Source organism: Pteropus medius, unplaced genomic scaffold (genome assembly GCF_902729225.1).
Source record: "Pteropus medius unplaced genomic scaffold, Ma_sr-lr_union100, whole genome shotgun sequence".
In the NCBI taxonomy this organism is placed as follows: Eukaryota; Metazoa; Chordata; class Mammalia; order Chiroptera; family Pteropodidae; genus Pteropus; species Pteropus medius.
This window is the reverse complement of record NW_024345601.1, coordinates 16,884,845-16,904,057: the sequence shown is the minus strand read 5'-3', so window position 1 is coordinate 16,904,057 and position 19,213 is coordinate 16,884,845. Positions and strand designations below refer to the sequence as shown.

Below are 19,213 nucleotides of genomic sequence, written 5' to 3'. Positions count from 1 at the left end.
CCCTAGGAGCAGTGGTCCGATATTTGCTAATTCATTGTTTGTGGAGGCTTTGTAGAACATAACTACCACAAACAATAAGAATCAACTATATGTAATTGTAAAGATTTACAATAACAGATTTCTTAATGTTGAATCTTTTGTCAATGGACTCTTGAAATAAATGAATTTGATAAGTTTCAAAAAAAATTCTTTTTTGCAATTTTACAATAATCTAGTATTCATAATTTTTCATTGGAAAATCTTATTTTGTTAAGTTTATGGATGTGTGTGTATGTTTAAGTTGTAACTTAACCCAAGTAATATGTTAATATTTCACATGAATTTTTCAAAGAATACAGAAATACTTTTTTCTTCTCCACTGCTTATCCTCTGCCTCAACCTTTTCTAAATAATTTGTTCAGTGTCTTTCAGAAAATCTTTCTTTTTAATGCATGTATGTGCATACATGCATGCACACACACAGTTTTTTATTTGTGTGTGTGAGTTTTAATTTGTTTTATGTAGATGACATCATATTTTACATGTTATTCTGTAACTTTAAAAATATTCAGTGAACAGTTTTTCTTGGAGATTCTTCCATGATACTAGTTACAGATCTATAAGGCAGTGTATATCTGAGATAGATATCTAGAAGTGAAATTACTGTGTTGAAGGATATGCATATGCATATTTAAAATTTCTAATACCAGATTACCCTTCAATAGAGCTATCTTCAGTTAAAATACCACAAGTATGTGGTGATAGTACCACTTTCCCCACATCCTTGCAGTAGTGATTGTCAATATTTTGATTTCTGATAAAATAAATTATCAAAAAAAAATAAAATCTTATGCTTTGAATTTGCAAAACCCCAATTGCTGCTATTCCTTTCTTCCCATAAATTACTAGGAAAAAGTATGTCAATAAATAAGACTTACTTGGAATTATTCATGTGCTTTAACTCTAGAAATAATAACACATTAAAAGTGGGCTTATAAAAACAAACCATGCTCGCAATTTCAAGTAGAGCAAACCTTTGAAAAACCATAAATAAGGAAATGGAAGTGTCAAAATCATAGTGTCAAAAGTATGACAACTAGAATCCTATTATGCAAAAAAAAAAAAAAGAAGCTTTATAACAAATATCTATTTTTTTCTTAGAGGACAGTGTGTTATACCTTTTTAAAAATTAAAATCATTTCTTACAGTAAGTTCATATATCAGATTCCTAAAATCAAGTGTTTTATATAGGAGCAAGGAGAAATTTTTAACTGATTGATACATTTAAACTTAGTTTCTTTAGATTGTGAAAATTTATGAGCTTAAAGTCTGCATATTAAAAGAGTAATTGAAATATCAGTGGTTCCTTTCAAATTTTATACATGCTGCATGGAAGGCATAAAATAATTCTCTTTCAATACTCTTTTTCCTAAAAACTTAACTTATTCTTCAAAAATAGGTCATCTATTTTGGTAATCAGATAGTTTAGGATTTCTAATACCAAAGGTCAGAACCTCAACTTACATCCATGCAAGAATATTTCAGAGGAAATAACAAATGGATAGTACTTAAAACATTAAAATCTTTGCTGCTTTATTCTCTAACCTATTAACATAAATGATGAAAAAATGTTAATGTTCAGAATTAGGAAGTTAAGGTACATTATCTAAATAATGTATTAAGGAGCTTGGCAAACTAAAAAACAGTAGGAAGAGATCAAAACATAAGATTGCCTCACATTTTTGATAACCAGGTTCTACAAAGGCCCATTTCATTAGGAGCCATCACCATGATGGAGATGAGAGTTAACTTTTTGTCCTGACTATCTACCATGTTTGTTCTTCAGCTCAGAAATAAAGATTGTACCTGGTGCTCTAAAAGTTTTCCAACTTTACATTTTTCTAAAACAGGATGCCTGTGTTAATTAAAGGGCAAAAGTGCTTCTTCTAAAAACTTAAGAATCAAAATACAACACAAATTTTTACCTGTAAAGGACCTAAATTTAAAATGTCTAGAAATAGTGAATTTATTCAGCCGTTTTGAACATATAAACTCTCTCTTGGTTGGAGAGTTCCAAGAAAGATAGTAGTTAGCAGTTGATTGATCTATCATACAAAGTTTCTATACTAACTTATGTAGTAAGAACTTTTTGCCAAACTGAGAAATTATGTATTTGTTTCTTAGAATAAAAAAGATATAGTAAAAATAAAAATCCTTATAGTTCAGAAAGATAAAAAATGAAAAATAGAAATCTCACAATTCTAGCTCCTTCATCCCATCACAAACTCTTCCCCTCCAAAAATAACCTCTATTTATTGTGGGTCCTTCAAGGAAAAATAAAATGTATTTACAAGGATGGTATATCTTTTCTTTTTTTAAATTTACATAAAAAGGGTTATACAAACGCTGCTCCTTATTATCACTCACCAGTGTCTACAAAATAGTAGCTTGCAAAACACTGAACTAAGGAGATAATGCAGTGCAGTGTATTACCAACCAGAGCCCAAGAAAGAACAGTTTATTTAGTAACACCTGGCAAGAACATGATCTCAAAAGTACTTGGCGGAAGTAGTCTGAGCAGACAACCAGTAGCAGGAAACCAGTACTAATTTTTTCGTTGTTGTTTTGTTTTGAGTCTTTTAAAAAAAATTTTTTGAGTGGACCATCAAGGTTCTAGTGTTAAAAGTGCTTTGAACACAGAAAGTTTGTAGATTATAGCATTGGAGTCATACGTAGATCTGTTCCACTGGTGAAGACTGTATAAATATGAAGTGATAATAGAACTTCAATCTTTTTATATAAATAATACTGTATGAACATCTTTGTCACTAGACTTTTCCATACTTAATTTCCTTAACATATATTCTAAGAAATGTATTTCTTGAGACTAAGAGAACCTTTTTAAGCTGTTTAATGCCCATTGCCAAATTGTTCTCCGAAAGCATTGTGCAAGTTTACCTTGCCATTAGCAAGTTATGAAGGAACGTTTTTCACTTAATTCTCCCAAACATTGGATAATATTACATATTTTTTAATTTTTGTTAATTTGAGAGGTAAATAATATGTCATTATTGTTTGCTTCAACTTGCGTTACTTTCGTTTCCAGTAACATTTTTTTCCTTAATAGGGTTTTATTCTTTTTCTTTCAGATGATCTGTTCAAGTCAATTGCCCATTTATCTATTGGGATTTCAGTATTTGTACTCATAAATTTTTAAGATCTTTATGTATTAAAGATATTAACTCATTTAAGTTATATGTCATTAAGCAAATTTTTTTAGTGTTTTCTTTTAATTTTTTGTATATAGACATTCTATAATTTTTAAACTTAGAAAGTTCTCTCATTTTTTACTCAGTTTTTTATTTGTTGTTGTTTTTTTTTAAACTCCTGAATTCCATGTTAGAATTAGAATCTCTTCTCTGCTTGGGTCTGTTCTCAGTTCTCTCCATTATGCTCCATTGATCTAGTTGTTTTTGTGTTCATACATTTTTACTCACTGTAAGTTTATAATATAATATGCTCATGGTACTGGTCTTACTCTTTCACCCCCTTCCTCCCATCTGTTGGCTTTTAAAAAAGAAGGTTTAGTTTTTAGAATTATATACAATAAATACATTAATCGCAAAAAGAGAACAGTGAACATTCTTCACTTCACCCATAACCATTGATTTAATGACTTTTTTTCCCTAGCAGGCATGTCAGATCTTGGGGAGTGCATTTGTTTCTATGTTTAGCCTACTAGAACTTTCAGGTTCTCCTTACTGCTTGTGTTGAATCTTGAACATGAAAACTACCTTTCAGCCCTTATCTTTTTCTGGGTACTTAATCTCTCTGATTGTATAATTCTTTAAAAAAAATTTTTTTGATTGGAAAAGTAGTACATGCTTATTGTAGAAAGTTTAGAAAATACAGAAAAATACAAAGAACAGAACAATTCCCTGTAATTTCACCATCTGTTAGTAGCTACATTTTGGTGGGGGGTTTTTTCCTACACATTTTTAATATACTTTTTACACAAAATTAGGATTGTATTCTATATATGGTTTTATTACTTTTTTTCCACATATTAGTCTCTTATGAGTGTTTAACAAATGTTTATCTTGTGTTCCAAGTACCTGGCATAGTTTTTGCACATAGTAATTCATCCGTGAAATGGGGATATTAGTCAGTCCTCAAATAAGTAACCAATGGTAGTGCTGCTATTAATAATAGTAATAATAATATAGTTGATATTTAATATTCATAATTAATACTGAGTATCACAACTCTATATTACTTATATAATTATCAAGATTATGTAAGAAACCCCAGGAAAACCTCCTGAGTTATGTACTGTTATTTTTTCCATTTGGCAGATGAAGAACTGAGGCATAATGTGGTTTGATAACTTTCTCACAGGCTCCTTCATAGGAAGTGATAGGATATGATCTTAAATCCTTTTATTTCAAAACCTTTACTCTTTACCAAACCCTTACACTAAAATGTTACCCGTCTAATGCTGACTCAGAACCATTTTCCTGTGTGTCCTCTAGAGCTCTTCATTCTCTCTCACAGTCTTTTTGTATAACATTAGAGTTTCTTGCAAGATGGCTTTATAATGCAGCTGAGTTTGCTGCCTCTGTCTGTACTAATACAGCAGCTAAAATACTTAGTAAATCATGCACATTACCTTCCACTTCATACTAACATTCTGTTCTAAGTGGGCTAATATCTGGCTGTGGTTTCAATAGTTCCTGGGATATTGTCATTTTGATCCATATGCAGATTTCTCTAATTTTATCAATCTTTATCCATTTAGTATCTTAAAATCTCTTTGAATGTGTTATGTACATGTAACTTTCTTTTTAAAAATTTTACTTTGTGACTGGATCATACTCCAGAGAAGGGAAAATTAGTGTATTTAGCAGCAGAAACATGTTAATCATATATGACTTGGAAGTCCATAGATAATGTTTATGTTAGCACTTTGTTTGCAACCTGTCCTTTTTTTTTAACTCATGATTGCTCTCTGATTTGCATTTCAAAATACTGTGTGTTAAAAGTAATAACTATAAGTCTGCTTTCATTTTTGCTTTCTTTTTTTTTTTTTTGGCAAGGCTAATTCTCAGTATAAAAGATAATTCTCAGTTTAAAAACCAAAATCATCTTTTGATGTTTTACAAGAGACTGATGAGAAAAGTGGTCTTGAAAAGATTTATCTTGTTTTATGAGGAAGCAGTTTTCCAAAACTTGACCAGAGACTTAAAAAGGATCTACTTTGAAGGAAAGGGCTGTCACAAGGATTCATAGTGACTGAAATCTATCATGAATAAGTTTTCAGAAGATTAAGAAATGATGATGATTCCTTATGAAAGGAAGGGGAAATCGAGAGGCCCAGAATATGTACAAAACTGGTTATAGGGCATGAAAAGAACAATCTTTCATGGACAAAATAAGTTATTTGGAGTAAAAAAATTTTGAACTATTATAATGAGTGATTAAGAAGACAATAAAGGAAGAATGAAGAAAATAGAACATGAAAGAAACTAGCCTATCCTTCTAAATGCTCTTTAAAATGTACTTTGGTAGGAAGTAAAATGGACCACCCCCATAGAATGCTTGTGTTCTTATTACTAAGCTCTTTATTAGTACTTTTGTGGTTGCATTGTTGAATCTCCCATAACACAGTGCCTTTGTAGAATATACTAGCTATTGAACGAATGTTGAAAGTGATCTGATTACTAGAAATTTGTTTAATAAATAAGTGCAATGACATTATCTTAATATACAATTTTTTAAAAATTAATGATTTGCTTGTATTCTCATAACAAACATGTTAAAAGCATTTTTTGTTACTCATAGTAGGAACTTGGGTTTCTTTGAAGCTTGTGATTTGAGTTCGAGTATTTGGGCTGTGGAAGCCGGATACACATGTATGTATATGCTTGATGATTGTAGTAAATTTTGACCCAATTTTAAAGTAGAGAAGCATTTTCCTTCTTTGTAAAACCTGAAAGAGCTTGTCTTTAATACATTTGTGTACTTTCTGTCTTACTCAGGGAAGCAGTGTTTCTTAGTCCTCCGTCAGCAGCAGTTTAACGTCCAGGCTCTTGTGGCAGTGGGAGACCATGCGAGCAAGCAGATGGTTAAATTTGCTGCCAAGTAAGTAAGCAATTATATCCTGTTGTCAGAGTAAACAATGGTGGGAACCAAGACTCCCAGGGGTTTGGACCATTTTCATACATTAACATCAATGCTTCGTTTGTTTAAAAATGTAGTTATTTAAATTGTCAGTTCAGTGTTGCTGAATACATTAAACTTACAAAAGAGAAAATATGGAGCACAGGCTTGAAATTCATTTGGAACTGCTGAAGCAGCACTCTCTACAGACAAGTCACATTTACTTTCAAGTAGAGTAACAAAAAGCCTGGCAGCCTCAACACAGCAGAAGAACTTTATTTTGTTGTGTTTGTTGAGCTTCATGTCCTCCCCCCCTCCCTCCCCCAGTTTGGGATTTGCATATTAAGCAACAAGTTTTCTAACTGAATAATATAAGTGTATAAAATAAAAGAATGTAGTTTTGCAAATGATTCTCTCCTGAAGGAAGTAAAACAGATGTCATAATATATTACAACTTTTAACTTTGACACCAAAAGGGTTCAATTTGTAAGAGGCAGGATGTAGAGATAGTGTAGTGTTTGTACATGCTGTAGCTCTAAGGTAATAATTGCTGATGTGGCTAGTTTTGTTTGTATGTTTTTCTCAATTTAATTGAAATTTTATCTCCACGATCAAAGACTTGGAAAAAGGACAATTTTTACATTTTAAGTAAGAGAGTACTTCATAGGCATAAATGTTTTTTAAGAGAAATTCAATCTAGAGTGAATGCTATATTCTATTGATTTTTATCTCTGTTCGTTAGACGTAGGCTTTCAAAGATGAGTTAATATAGATAGAATTGTCAATTTGAGAACTAGAAAGGTACTAAAAAAATTATCTAATTTAACAGCCTAATTTATATTTGGGCCCTCCCTTCCTGGCCCCCAGTGCACTGGTTTTGGTTTAGAGATGTATTTATCAAATTTAGTTTTATTATATCATAACAGTACTTGCACTCTGGTTTAAAAACTCCAGTGCCATTAATTATATCAATTCACTGATGAACTCAGTGCTATTAATACTATTAGCACAGTAGCCCACCCCTCCCTGTTTCCCAGTCCTGTTGCCCAGAGACTGTCACTTTCATCTTTTCTACCTGTATCTTTTGGTAATTAGGCTTGCTAATGTAGTTTTTTATCTCATACTCTATAAAGGTTTGTGCTTGTGGGATGCATTTGTCATCTAGCCTTTTAAGACCAATCTATATCCAACGAAGTAGGACATAAATAAGCTTGGTCTCTAGAATATATAAACTTTACACAGAGAACCTTCTAATAAGAGCCTCTGAAAACCACAGACATGTATGCTAAATTATATTTAATATACTGGGAGAAAAAATACTAGGAGAAGGTCAGCTTCAACTCAAACAACCTTAATGGCTTTTGTCTTATTTATTGATTGGTTCTGAAAACTAATTTGTGAAGATGGTAGTATTACATAGAACATAATTTTCCATTAAATTGCATTATAAACTCAGTGTTACATTCCTAAAGAAAAAATTCTAGTCTAAAAATCTTGAAAATCCCACTTACTCTTAATATTTACTAACAGACATTCTGTTGACAAGAGGACAGTCAATTCATTTGATGCCTTTAGAAGTAGTCACATTAAAGTCATCCATAAATAGTTTCGATTTTTTTTGTTTGTTTGTTTGGGTTTTTTGGGGTTTTTTGGATCTTCTCAGAAACTCCTGGGACTTAACTAACAACAGTTGACTATATCAGATGCAATCAACAGTTGACCAATCAAAGCTCTAGCTGGAAGAGCTACTTGCAAATGATCTGTCAAACAGAACTTAGTTCACTAATGCCCTCATGATATATAAAGTAAGGAAAAGGCTTTCATCTAAATAGGATAATATAAGGGTGAGCTTTCTCTTAGGCAAGGGAAGAATTCAGATCATTTAGCTTGTATTTCTTAATCCTGAAGTGGAACTCAACCAAGATCTAGTTGTAATTCAGGCTGAACAATTAAGTTGTGAGTTGGATTTTTTTTTAAAAAGCATTAGAACATCTAGCTATTTTCAGTCCCTTAAAAAAACTGGACTTTATATAATTAGTGTGGGAAAAGACTGTTTCATAAGGGAGCTATTGCAGATTATAAAGCTTTTGACTGGTTATTTGTAAGTGAATGGGGCCAATTTTATACAATAAGCTTAACATGTGGTGCTTAGGTTATAATTATTTAACTTTTGGCACTAATATGTTAAGGTATCTACCCTGAGTAATTAAAAGTAAATATAAATGTGTTAATAGCTTTTGCTGCCTTGTAAAAAAGGAAAATTCTCTTGACTAAGATTCTGTGGTGAAAAATTATGACTTTTTCGTTTTGTGATTGGTTGATAATTTTCTTAGAAACATAATTTCATGCTCTGGATAGGTCAGTCAGCATGTCTTTATGTTGATTTTAGACTATACTTGTTTGTAAGGCAGTTCAGAAACCTTGGTCTGTCTTGGTAATAGAAGTCTAAAACACATGTCCTTTCTGACAGAAAGCCAATAGTATGATTTTGTATTCAAAGTACCAATTTTTAAAGAAAAAATTGAAGAATAGAAAAATTTTACTTTGAAAATGACCTGCTGTATAAATAATAATAAATCAAGTGAAGCTGTAATATAAATTCTAAAGAACTTTCAGAACTTAGGAAAACGATGTGTTGTGTTTTTTTCCTTCAGCCTTCAAAAATCCTTCAAAATCCTTTTCCTAAACATTTATTGGCTAGGCCTAACATAAATAGTGTGTTTTATTTAAAATGGGAGTGCATTGGCTCTACTGTGAAAAAGTTTATGGTAGTTTCATATGTTTATCTTTGAGGTCACTTGCTGTGGCAGTGCTGTTTGGTGAGCTGGCACTTCTATAAAGCAAGAATTTAAGGTATAAAGTTATATTGTTAAAGCATAAATAATAAAAAAATTCCTCTATTTGACATTGACAGATAAAAAGTAAGCACTTTTTTTTAATTTGCTGCGATCTAACTATATGAACTTATCATTATACCATACTACAAAATCTTTAACTGAAGCTCACATGGACTTGCTGCGTTTTGAAGGATAATCCAGTTTTCAGATATGGCACTAGAATGATAGTAATACTATAATTATTTACTGAAATTTAAAAAAACATTTGAGAGTATAGTTTTCTATTTGTCTAAATGAGTTTTCCAAGATTTTTGGCTTCAATTTTCTTTTCTCTTTTTAGTGTTGTTTTTTTTATCATTTCTGCCACATGTTAATTGAGTTAGAACAAAATAGTCCAATCATTTATTAAACTAATATTTACTGATAGATACAGGCTCTTTCTATTCCTTCCTTTAGTTCATACTTACCAGAAGTTTCTTTTTAAGAACTGTTTTCATCTAAAATCTATAATGACTTTCTATTTCCAATCAGGTCCAATTTAAATTCTGCCTGCTGGTTCCCTCATTACAATATTATTTGCCACTACTTCCCAATATACACTCTTCAGATTGGGTAGATTCAGCATATCTGCAATGACCTCCCTTTTTACTTTACTTATTTTAAAGGCTTTGGCTTTATTCATTAAATCCTCATTCTTTGCCACTTAGCTTAAGCCCATGTCCTTCATGATCCTCATTAATTGGTTTCTCTTTCCATTTCTTTAGAGTCACAGATATGTTCTTAGGAGGCTGGAAGTTTTCTATATTTTTTAATTTTTAGTGTACATTTTGAATATAAAGTTATATAAGGGTATTAATCTTTATCATTTTAAAGGCTTAGAGAATTGCCGTGTGAACTTAGTACTTCCATTTAGCATTTACTATCATATTTATAATTGTGCTCATGCCAGCTGAAGCCAAATGATATCCATGTTCCATACAAATAAAGATTTCACTGTGTTTGACACATGCTGTGAACGAGTTGGGTTACTGGGTGATACTGGAAAGTTAAGAGGCACCCTGAAGTTGTGAAAGCCTATGCCATTCAAACAGATTTATTGAATCCTATTTTTATCTATAGGGGCAAAAGAATCACTAACAGTATAATAGTTTCCATGCAAGGAAAACTGTTTCTAGTTCTAGTTTTAGTAGTTATCAGATTAGATACCTATTTGATTAAAATTTCTGTTAACAATGTTACATTATTAACTTTCACATGAACAAGATGGTTTTATGAAATTATTGGCTGATAATTTAAATTGTCATTTTTGGATTGCACTTTCAGAATTTTGGTTAATTATGAGTCCTTATTATCCTGAACCTGTTTTATGTAATTGTGAACATGTATTCTTCACATTGCTAGTTTTAAAGTGAAAATACAGAAACGTTAAATATAGAACTGGATCCAAGGCTACAGCTTTATACAGTTAACCAAATGTCAGCAATTTAGTTTTAGCAAACTTTAATAATGTTCATTTGAATTTTGTTTTATATTTGTTTTTATTTTGTTTAAAAATTCATTTTGATATAAAGTTAAGGGCTGTAAGTATAAGACATTTATACTAGTTTTGTGTTTGTAGATATTTAAGTAACATAACAAAACTAAGTGTTTACTGAGGGTTCCTGACATTTTTTGTTCCACTAAACAGAACCCATGCAGCAGTTTGAGAACTACTGGTCTAAGTCATATTGAGTAGTGCTTAATTCTTACCAAGCTTAATTTGAACTTAAAATTCTTGGGGTTTTGGTGAAGAAAAATAAGTTCACAAAATAAGTCATAGAACTGCTGAGATGATTTAAACCTTTAATTTTCACAAAGCACCAATAGGCAGGCTGAGTGTAATAGAGGACCAGAATGCCTAGAGGCTTGATTCCCCACGAACTAGCCATGTGACTTCATAAATTGTTTATTTTATGCTAGTTTTAGTCTGACTTTATTCTTTAGAGCTAAGACCCTTTAAACATCTTTATTTTTACTTGCCTGGGAAATGTGAAAGTCTAAGATTGAGTGTGGTACTAATTCACTATAATTGGCATGTAAAACAAGCTTGTGCCTGCCTTAGAATTGGAATATAAATTTTTATTATCAAAAGATGATTTATTCTTTTTTAAATACTTATATAATTTATGTATTTTGGATTTTGTTTTGATTTAACTAGCAAATATATGGTTTCTTACGTTTGGGCATTTTGAATTCTTTGTCTCAGTGAATTGTACAATTTAATTTACATCATTAAAGTATTTTACGTTCATCCCTTACTTGAAAAACTTGTGTGTAGCAACTTCATAGCTTGCCCTCTTTTCTAACTCATCTTTTATTACACCTTTCCCAACATTTAAAAGTTATTAATTTGAATGTGGGTGGTTATGTAAATCTATGGAGCACATTTCTCATTGAGTATAGTAAGATTCAACAAATTATTCCTCACAATCAGAAAGCTAGCGAATTTGTTATCAGTTTTTTTGAAAACCTTTAATACTCAAATGTCTATAGGTGTTAAAATTTTAACAATTTTTGTTGATATTAGAATATGTAAATATGCAGAAAGAAAAGCTTAAAATGTTGTCTTTTTCACCATTGATTTTTTTTGTTTGGAGGAGGAGTACGGGGAATGAATACGAATAAAAGGGGAATAGTTTTGAAAAATATAATAACTACCTAAAATTATAATTTTGCTCATCGCCTAGCTTTCACCACTCCCAAGTTTATCCCTATTATTAACAGATAACAATCAACATATATCAATTTATAGGATTTCTCATATGCATACATATTTAGGCCTTTATTGTAACAATCTAATATAATAAAGCACTTCAAGAGACCTAAATCTGTGGTACCTAAAACAATCGGAAATAAAAGGTAAAAACCACTATTCATAAAGATTATGCTGGTAACTATTTAATTATTATCTTGGGTATACTGAGTAGATTATATGAATAATAGGATAGTCTGTAGTGATCTCTGTTAACAGGCGCCAGGTTTTTTAGACGAAAAACCATAGACAAAAGTCCTCTCATATACACCCAGACCTTTAGTGCACGTGAAATACTATTTTTAATATTTAAGAAATTTAACTTACAGTTAAAAATCACATAATGACTACCCTTGCTTTATCTTGTCAAGCTTTCCAGTGTCTAGATTGAATTTTTATACTTATTGGGGTACACTGCATCCCTATAAAGGTTCATCATAGTAGTCGCCAGCAGCTTCCCTATCTGATATACAGGGAAACAACCAAAACAGAAAGGTTTGCTTATAGCGATAGTAGCAGCAATAATAGCTAACTATTATTCTATACTAAATATGGAACTACATAGTGCCATATTTGTATTTCCTCCACACTGTGAGGTGTAGATACTATTTTGTCTTTTTTTTTTCTCTCTCTATTTCATTTTTACAGATGAGGACATTGAGATTTAAAATACTAAGTATTTTGACTAAAGTCTCTGACTCTAGGGCTCACACACCTATAGTCTCTATGTTAGTTATCCTGCCTCTTTGAGATAGCGTAATGATATTAGTTCAAAGCCCTCTACAATACAGCTCACTTAAAATACAACCTTAATGTCATTGAAATATGTTGATGACTGGGAAAGGAAGCCCCTTTGCATTCTGCCTCAAAAATATGTATGCTGAATAAATTGGAGAGAAGATCCAGACTTTTGAGTTCTTGAAAAGCCTAAACACTGAAATAGTTTGTTTTACTGAAAACCATTTTATTTTTCTGGCTGATAGTATTCTGCTCTTCTCATTCTAAATTTTTTCAAGGTCTCTGTGGAACACCTTTGCCTTAAAATTCCTTACTTTTCCTCCACTATCTTCACCATTTCTTCATTTTAACAACTCACTCCTGTGGCCATAGCTTGGATTATGCCCTTCTGAACTTCATTTTAAACTATAGTGGTCATTCTCTCTAACTTTAATTTCCACCTTTCTTCCTTTCTCTTGCCTCTTAATCTTCTTAGACCTCATCAAGACTTCTAGTCTTTTTATCAGTCTCCCCATTTTCTTAGTTTTTTCTGTTCTCTTTTGACCTCATACAACCCCAGTTCTATTTCTAGAACTACTCTCACTGTATCCTTATCCAACTGTTCCCTGTCTCTTTGTTTCTTTTGCCCTGCAAATGCCCTACACACTCCCTTGCCCCATAGACTCTTGATCCCATAATCTTAACACCAAGTTAAAGAGTATATTTGCATTTGTGGCACAATTGATTTTTATTCCTCAGCAAGGCCCAATAGTATATATTCTGCTTTATCATGAAAATAGAGGTTTATAGCCTCCTGTGGTTTTTTTTCTTTGCTTCACTGAATTCTTCAGGATCTCCTTCCTCTTTATTCCTTAGTTTCTAAGAATTAGAATTAGAAAATAAAAATTAGGAAACACTTTGAATTCCATCACTTAATATATTATCAGCCTCCTATTATGATTAAAAACAGCACATCAACAACATATAAATTCTGGTGGTTTCTGTTACTTATTTAAATAAAGCAAAAATCCTTACTCACAGATGTTTTTAGCTTACTTTAGAAATTTGAGGACCAGTGAAGCATGAGGTAACTCAAATGAATATTTAGTAACATTCACTTTGAGAAGCCAGCAGCTTAGTTAGTGAGCCAACTAACCATTCTGCTAGAATCTTTGGTTTGGAAAATAGCATAGGTAGAAATACGTTCATGAGGGGGAAAAAAAGGACATTTTTATCCTCTTAATTTTCATTCTGTCTTAAATCACTTTTTATATATGAAATGTTATAATTATCTTAAGTACTAAGGGAATGCCTACAGATTATTTATTATCAAGATGTTTTCATTTTGGATAGTGCTATCCAAAAAGATTGGACATTTAAAACATGTGAACTCCTACACAACAAAGTGGGAGAAATAATGATATTTATATGTTAATTCCATGAGGCCCTACATTTAACTCTATTCCCTCTGGCCATATACCAGGTGGAATAAAGCAAGGACTCCACTATTAAAAATATCAAATCAGATAGTTCCAGCTGGGGTTTTCTAATCATTTAAAAGGCAAAATATGAGGTCACTTTTAATATCTTAAGTAGATAACTATCTTAGCATTTATTTTAGATATTAAATCTGAGGTTATCTTTACCTTATTGAATAGAATGTACCAATAGCAGTTTCTAGCTTTTGAGTATTTTCCATAAGAGCAACATTGGAGCCTAATATGGAGTCAGTTGTTTTTCCCAAATCTCTTTCCTAGGAATATCCAATTCATCAGTGCACTAATCTGAAAAGTTGACTTAGCAATTGGATTTAAGTGACACAGGACTCTTCAACACATTTTTTTTAATCAATTTGTCGAAAAGATCAATTTTCTCATGGTCGAATGCATATAAAAATGAAGTATCCACATAAGTTACATAGGAAGGTTGACACATTTCATTCCCTAGAGATATTTAAGAACAGGTCCTTAATTGTGTATTGAAAATGGTTTGAGGTCCTTAAATGGAATTTTTCTAGAAACAGGAAGGTGGGATACATATCGAAGCCTCTGTTTCTGGATTCCCCATCTTATGTTGACATTAATTTTCTAATATTTAGTGGCTGGTGTTTAAGTTCAGGCAAGAAGTCATCCCTTTTCTTTTTTTTTTAATTATTTTTATTTAGGGCCATTTTAAAGTAATGAACAGAGTTAGTTATGTTAGTCTGTGTTAGTTATGGCTGAATCTTGTAAAGACAAATTTTTTTGAAGGCACCCCTGGAAACCTTTTTGTAATGACTGCTACTAAGGTCTACAGTGAATATAAATGCAAGTTTTTGCAGTTTAAAGCTAACGTTATGGTGACTACTTTAAAGGGCTGCAGTTAATTTAAATAACAGTTGTTAAAATTAAAGATTACAGTTGTTAAAATTAAAGATTACATTTTGCTATTTGCTCTTATGTTACACCCCTCCCTCCCAGCATAGAGATGTTTGGATTCTTTAAAAAAAAAAAAAAAAAGGCTTTTTCAGATTATTATTTGTATACATATGAATTTTGTTATATTTTTCTTCATATTAGTCATTGTGGTTAAGTGATTTATTGGCAGCTGATGAGTCACAAGTATGTTTCTCATTTTCTAATGAGTCACCTAGCTGCCTACAAGTTTATTTATTTTTCTTTTTTAGATCTTTCACCTAAAAGTAGGTATTTTACTTATTTGAGAGGTTAAAATTTCAGTTTGCTACATTAACTTTTAAAACTATAAGATTCTAGGTAGAGACTTGAACCGTAAGAGATTAATACAAAAGTTAGCTGGAGTTTATCACATAGCAGATAAACAGGGAGTCCAAGACAGATTTTCATAATATATGTTTGCCATTTCTATTACTCTACCTACCCAGGAACTCTGCTCTCTCCCAATTGTCACTCTTGCATTTTTCTTCCTTCTTTCTTTTTTTCACCTCACTCTGCAGCCTCCAGTTACCACCTGAGAGTTTTAGTTGATAGTTTTACATGGGAAATTACCTTTGGCCAGTTTAGTTGCCATGGTGCTGACATCACTTTCCAAGACTTGAAAGTTAAATCATATCCTTTTCCACAAATATATTGTGATACATTCTGTCAGTACAAGAATGTACATAAAAGTGAAACTGGTACATTTTGTATGGGAACTACCTTTTTAGATTACACCCTTTCTTTCTTGGTTACATACTAGAAATCAAAAAATCAGTCGGTGAGTTTAATAAGCTACTTCATAAATTTTATATTTCAGAATTTGAGTGTCTTTTGTTCAGAATTCAAGTTTTAGAATTAAACTGCCCAGAAAATGCGTTTATTCTACTCTTAGTGTATATTAAGCTTCATATAGATGTTCTTAAATGAGATTACACAATCCAATAGGCTATCTGCCATAAATCCAGTCAATGACAGTGTGTACTCAAACTATGAGCAGTGAAGATTTAATTGCAGCAACCTAATATCCTCTTATTACCTTGAAATCTTTTCAGTTGACCTTCTTCTATTATTTAGTTCCATTACATACCAGTAATTGCATTTATTGAAGCCAGTGTTTCTTGTTTTAGGAAATGCTGATCTTAGTAAATTTCAACTATAGGGAGGGAAATGTTCTTTAATAAATAATTGAAAGACTTTTCCTACTTTTCACAATTCAGTGCTGGTCCTGTTGCCTTTTACGTCCAGAGTATTTTATAAATGGTAACTAAATTACGGCATCTAGAAATCATCTTTTCAAGAAATCTCAGAAGGTATGCTACATAATAGCTTATTGTAAGTAGGTTAAATAGACTGGCTTTATCTCAAGTGGCTTACTCTATTAAAGAAGACTTTAATATATTCAACTTTACTGTTGAAACACCAAATGAGTTCTGACACCTCTGATGAGATGATTAAAGTTGGGAATTTTTTCTTTTGTGACAGCATCAACAAAGAGAGCATCATAGATGTAGAAGGTGTTGTGAGAAAAGTGAATCAGAAAATTGGAAGCTGTACGCAGCAAGATGTAGAGCTACATGTTCAAAAGGTAACCTTTTTCAAAATATAAAATTGTGTATAAAAATAGTTTTCAGTAGTTCTTATAACTATACGTTAAATCTGTTCTTAATAATTAGAGTTGCTATAAAATATTGAGATTTATATTACCAAATCAATTAACTTTTGTTATATAACAAACCACCTCAATACTTAGTGACTTCAAACAACAAACATTTATTTATTTGCTCACTATTCTGTGCTTTGGGCATATAGGGTTGGCCCATCTGGAATGGCTCATCTGTTCCATGTGTCATTGACTAGGCTCACTGGTATTTCTTGGACATCTTTTCCAGTGGCCTCTCTTCATCCAGCAGGCCAGCCCAGGCTTGTTGACATGGTGCCAGATTGGTTCCAAAAGCAAGAGAGGGAAGCCTTAGTGTGCAAAAACTTTTCAAGCTTCTCTTGTGTCGCATTTGCTAAATATTCCATTGGTCAAAGCAAGTCACATGGCAAAATTCAAATTTGACAGGTGGAAAAGTAGATTCTACCTCTTAATGGGAGGAGAGGCAGCATCACTGGAAAAGGACATGTATACAGGAGGAAGAGGAATTATTGCAGCCATTTTTGCAATCTACTATAGTCACGTAGGGAAAAATATGAAACACATCAAAAAAGCTTTATTCAATATCATGAAACTATTTTACTGTGAACTTTCTTATAATGATTTACTTCTAAATGTTGATTAATTATACTAATTCTTAATCATTGTATTTCCTTATTATCATTTTATTTCTGATATTTTACAGTTTTAAAAAAAATCAAAAGAAACAGTATTGGTCTTGTATTCCAACAATAACTTCTTTTCATACAAGATTTATCCCACATCTATTTTCTTCTCAGACATAAAAACTAGAAGTGCTCATTTTCATTGACTTTCAAAATACTGTAAGCGAATTCACATATATTTAGTACTATTGAAATAACCCTACAGTTTTGAACCTGCAGTTCTCAGATCCAAGCCTAGTTTATATCACAAAATGCATCATTAAATTTCTCTTAAGCAGTCTGCCCGATTGCTCTATCTTACATATGCTTACATACATGCACACACACCCTGTGAGCATATGTAGGATAGAGCAGTCAGGCAGACTGACAGACAGATGCAGAAAGATAGACTCATATGTGCATGCTTATTTGGGAGTAAGGTTATTTAACTGGAATTGTCATAGAACTCTTTAAGAGTTAGAATATCTCGTATTTTTTACTGACCTAACTTGCCAAATTACTTTGTTCTCTTTGTGCAAATTTCATTTTAAACCAACTCCACCAGGAAAGTCTGTAACCTGGTAAACACAAACTAACCTAAGGATATGTTGACCAAGAAAAACAACCCCCTGTCTTACAAGCAGCATATCTTTTTCAAAATTTTAGTGAATAGAGCAAATAAATGTACTTCTAAAATATTCTAATTATCTAGCATTTAATATAACATTAATAAATGTTAATAATAAATATAAAGCCTAAAGACATTACAGACCAATTTTGCCTCAGTAAAAATAATTGTAAAGCATCTCACAAACAATAAATATTGTATACTAAATAGAATCTTATAATAAGCAATGACTCTATATTTATTTATTTATTCAGTCAGCAGTTACTGAGTATATACATTGTGCTAAGCACTATGTGATGTTCTGGGGATCAAAGTGCTCACAACCTAATGAAGGAGATGATGAATTTGTACTAGTTATAAAAACAAAAGAAGTAGTTTCCCAGTTCTCCAGTTGCTTTGGAGATCGAGTTTCCGTTAACTGACCAAAGCGAGAAACACTACAACTTGGATGTAGGGGGTGGTGACCAATAAATTTACTATGAGGAGGACTCATAGTAAAATAGTATCATAGTACTTATAGTAAAAGTATCCTCCTGATACTTTTTCTTTATGACCTAACTGCTTTATTGTACAAAAAGGCGCAATTAGTGTGAGTGAATATTGAGGGATTTTAACACCAAAAAAGAATACCCTCTATGGCAGCTCCCACCCAGGAGAGCAGCAGAAAATGAGGTATAATATGTTTGATGAAAGAAGACAATGAAGGGATGTTTGGAAAAAGAATGAGAAAAGGAAGAAGTACAGCTGAGTTGGGCTGACTTTGGTTCTAGTGGTAGAAAAAGCTAAATGCTGCTAACAGTAAACCAATTTGTTAATGACCCCTTGAACCTTCAAATGAACGATGTTCTTATATTCATTACCACAAAACTCATTTTACAGAGTAGAATATTGAAGCTCTGAGGTTAAGTGATTTGTCTAACAATAGCTTTTATGTGACAAAGTGAGGCCTTAAACCCAGACTCCTCAACTCCAGTTATTACTTATTTATTCTCATTTGACTGTTTCACCAACCCAGGGAGGTAGACAAGAAATATTATCCCTGTGTTATAGGTGAAAAAAAATATGTACCATCTTGTTTGATTTTAGCAAGTAGTTTCAGTTAAAAAGGTATGCAAACATCGCTTCATATTTAAGTCAACTGTAGTTTTTTTAAACAAGAGATAACAGGTTTTGCGTGTTGTGATATTTTTGGTAATCTCTCACTTTCAGATTTATGTGATCAGTTTGGCTGAACCCCGTTTGCCCTTGCAGTTGGATGATGCTGTTCGGCCTGAGATGGAAGGAGAAGAGGTACAAATTATACTTTTGAAATACTATGCTTCCTCTGTATGTTCGGTTTGCAAAACATTGAAAATTTGATGCCCTG

At 31.9% G+C, this 19,213-nt stretch overlaps 1 protein-coding gene across 3 annotated transcripts in view; it reads left to right on the top strand.

The window, feature by feature from the left end:
- The window catches only part of DARS1 (aspartyl-tRNA synthetase 1), a 43,104-nt gene that overhangs the window by 8,467 nt on the left and 15,424 nt on the right, over window positions 1–19,213 (top strand). For all 3 annotated transcript variants that reach the window (XM_039874563.1, XM_039874565.1, XM_039874564.1), the window contains 3 exons: window positions 6,018–6,120; window positions 16,401–16,503; window positions 19,057–19,137. In XM_039874563.1, coding sequence (XP_039730497.1) covers window positions 6,018–6,120; window positions 16,401–16,503; window positions 19,057–19,137 — 287 coding nt within the window. The remainder of the gene's footprint in view (window positions 1–6,017; window positions 6,121–16,400; window positions 16,504–19,056; window positions 19,138–19,213) is intronic.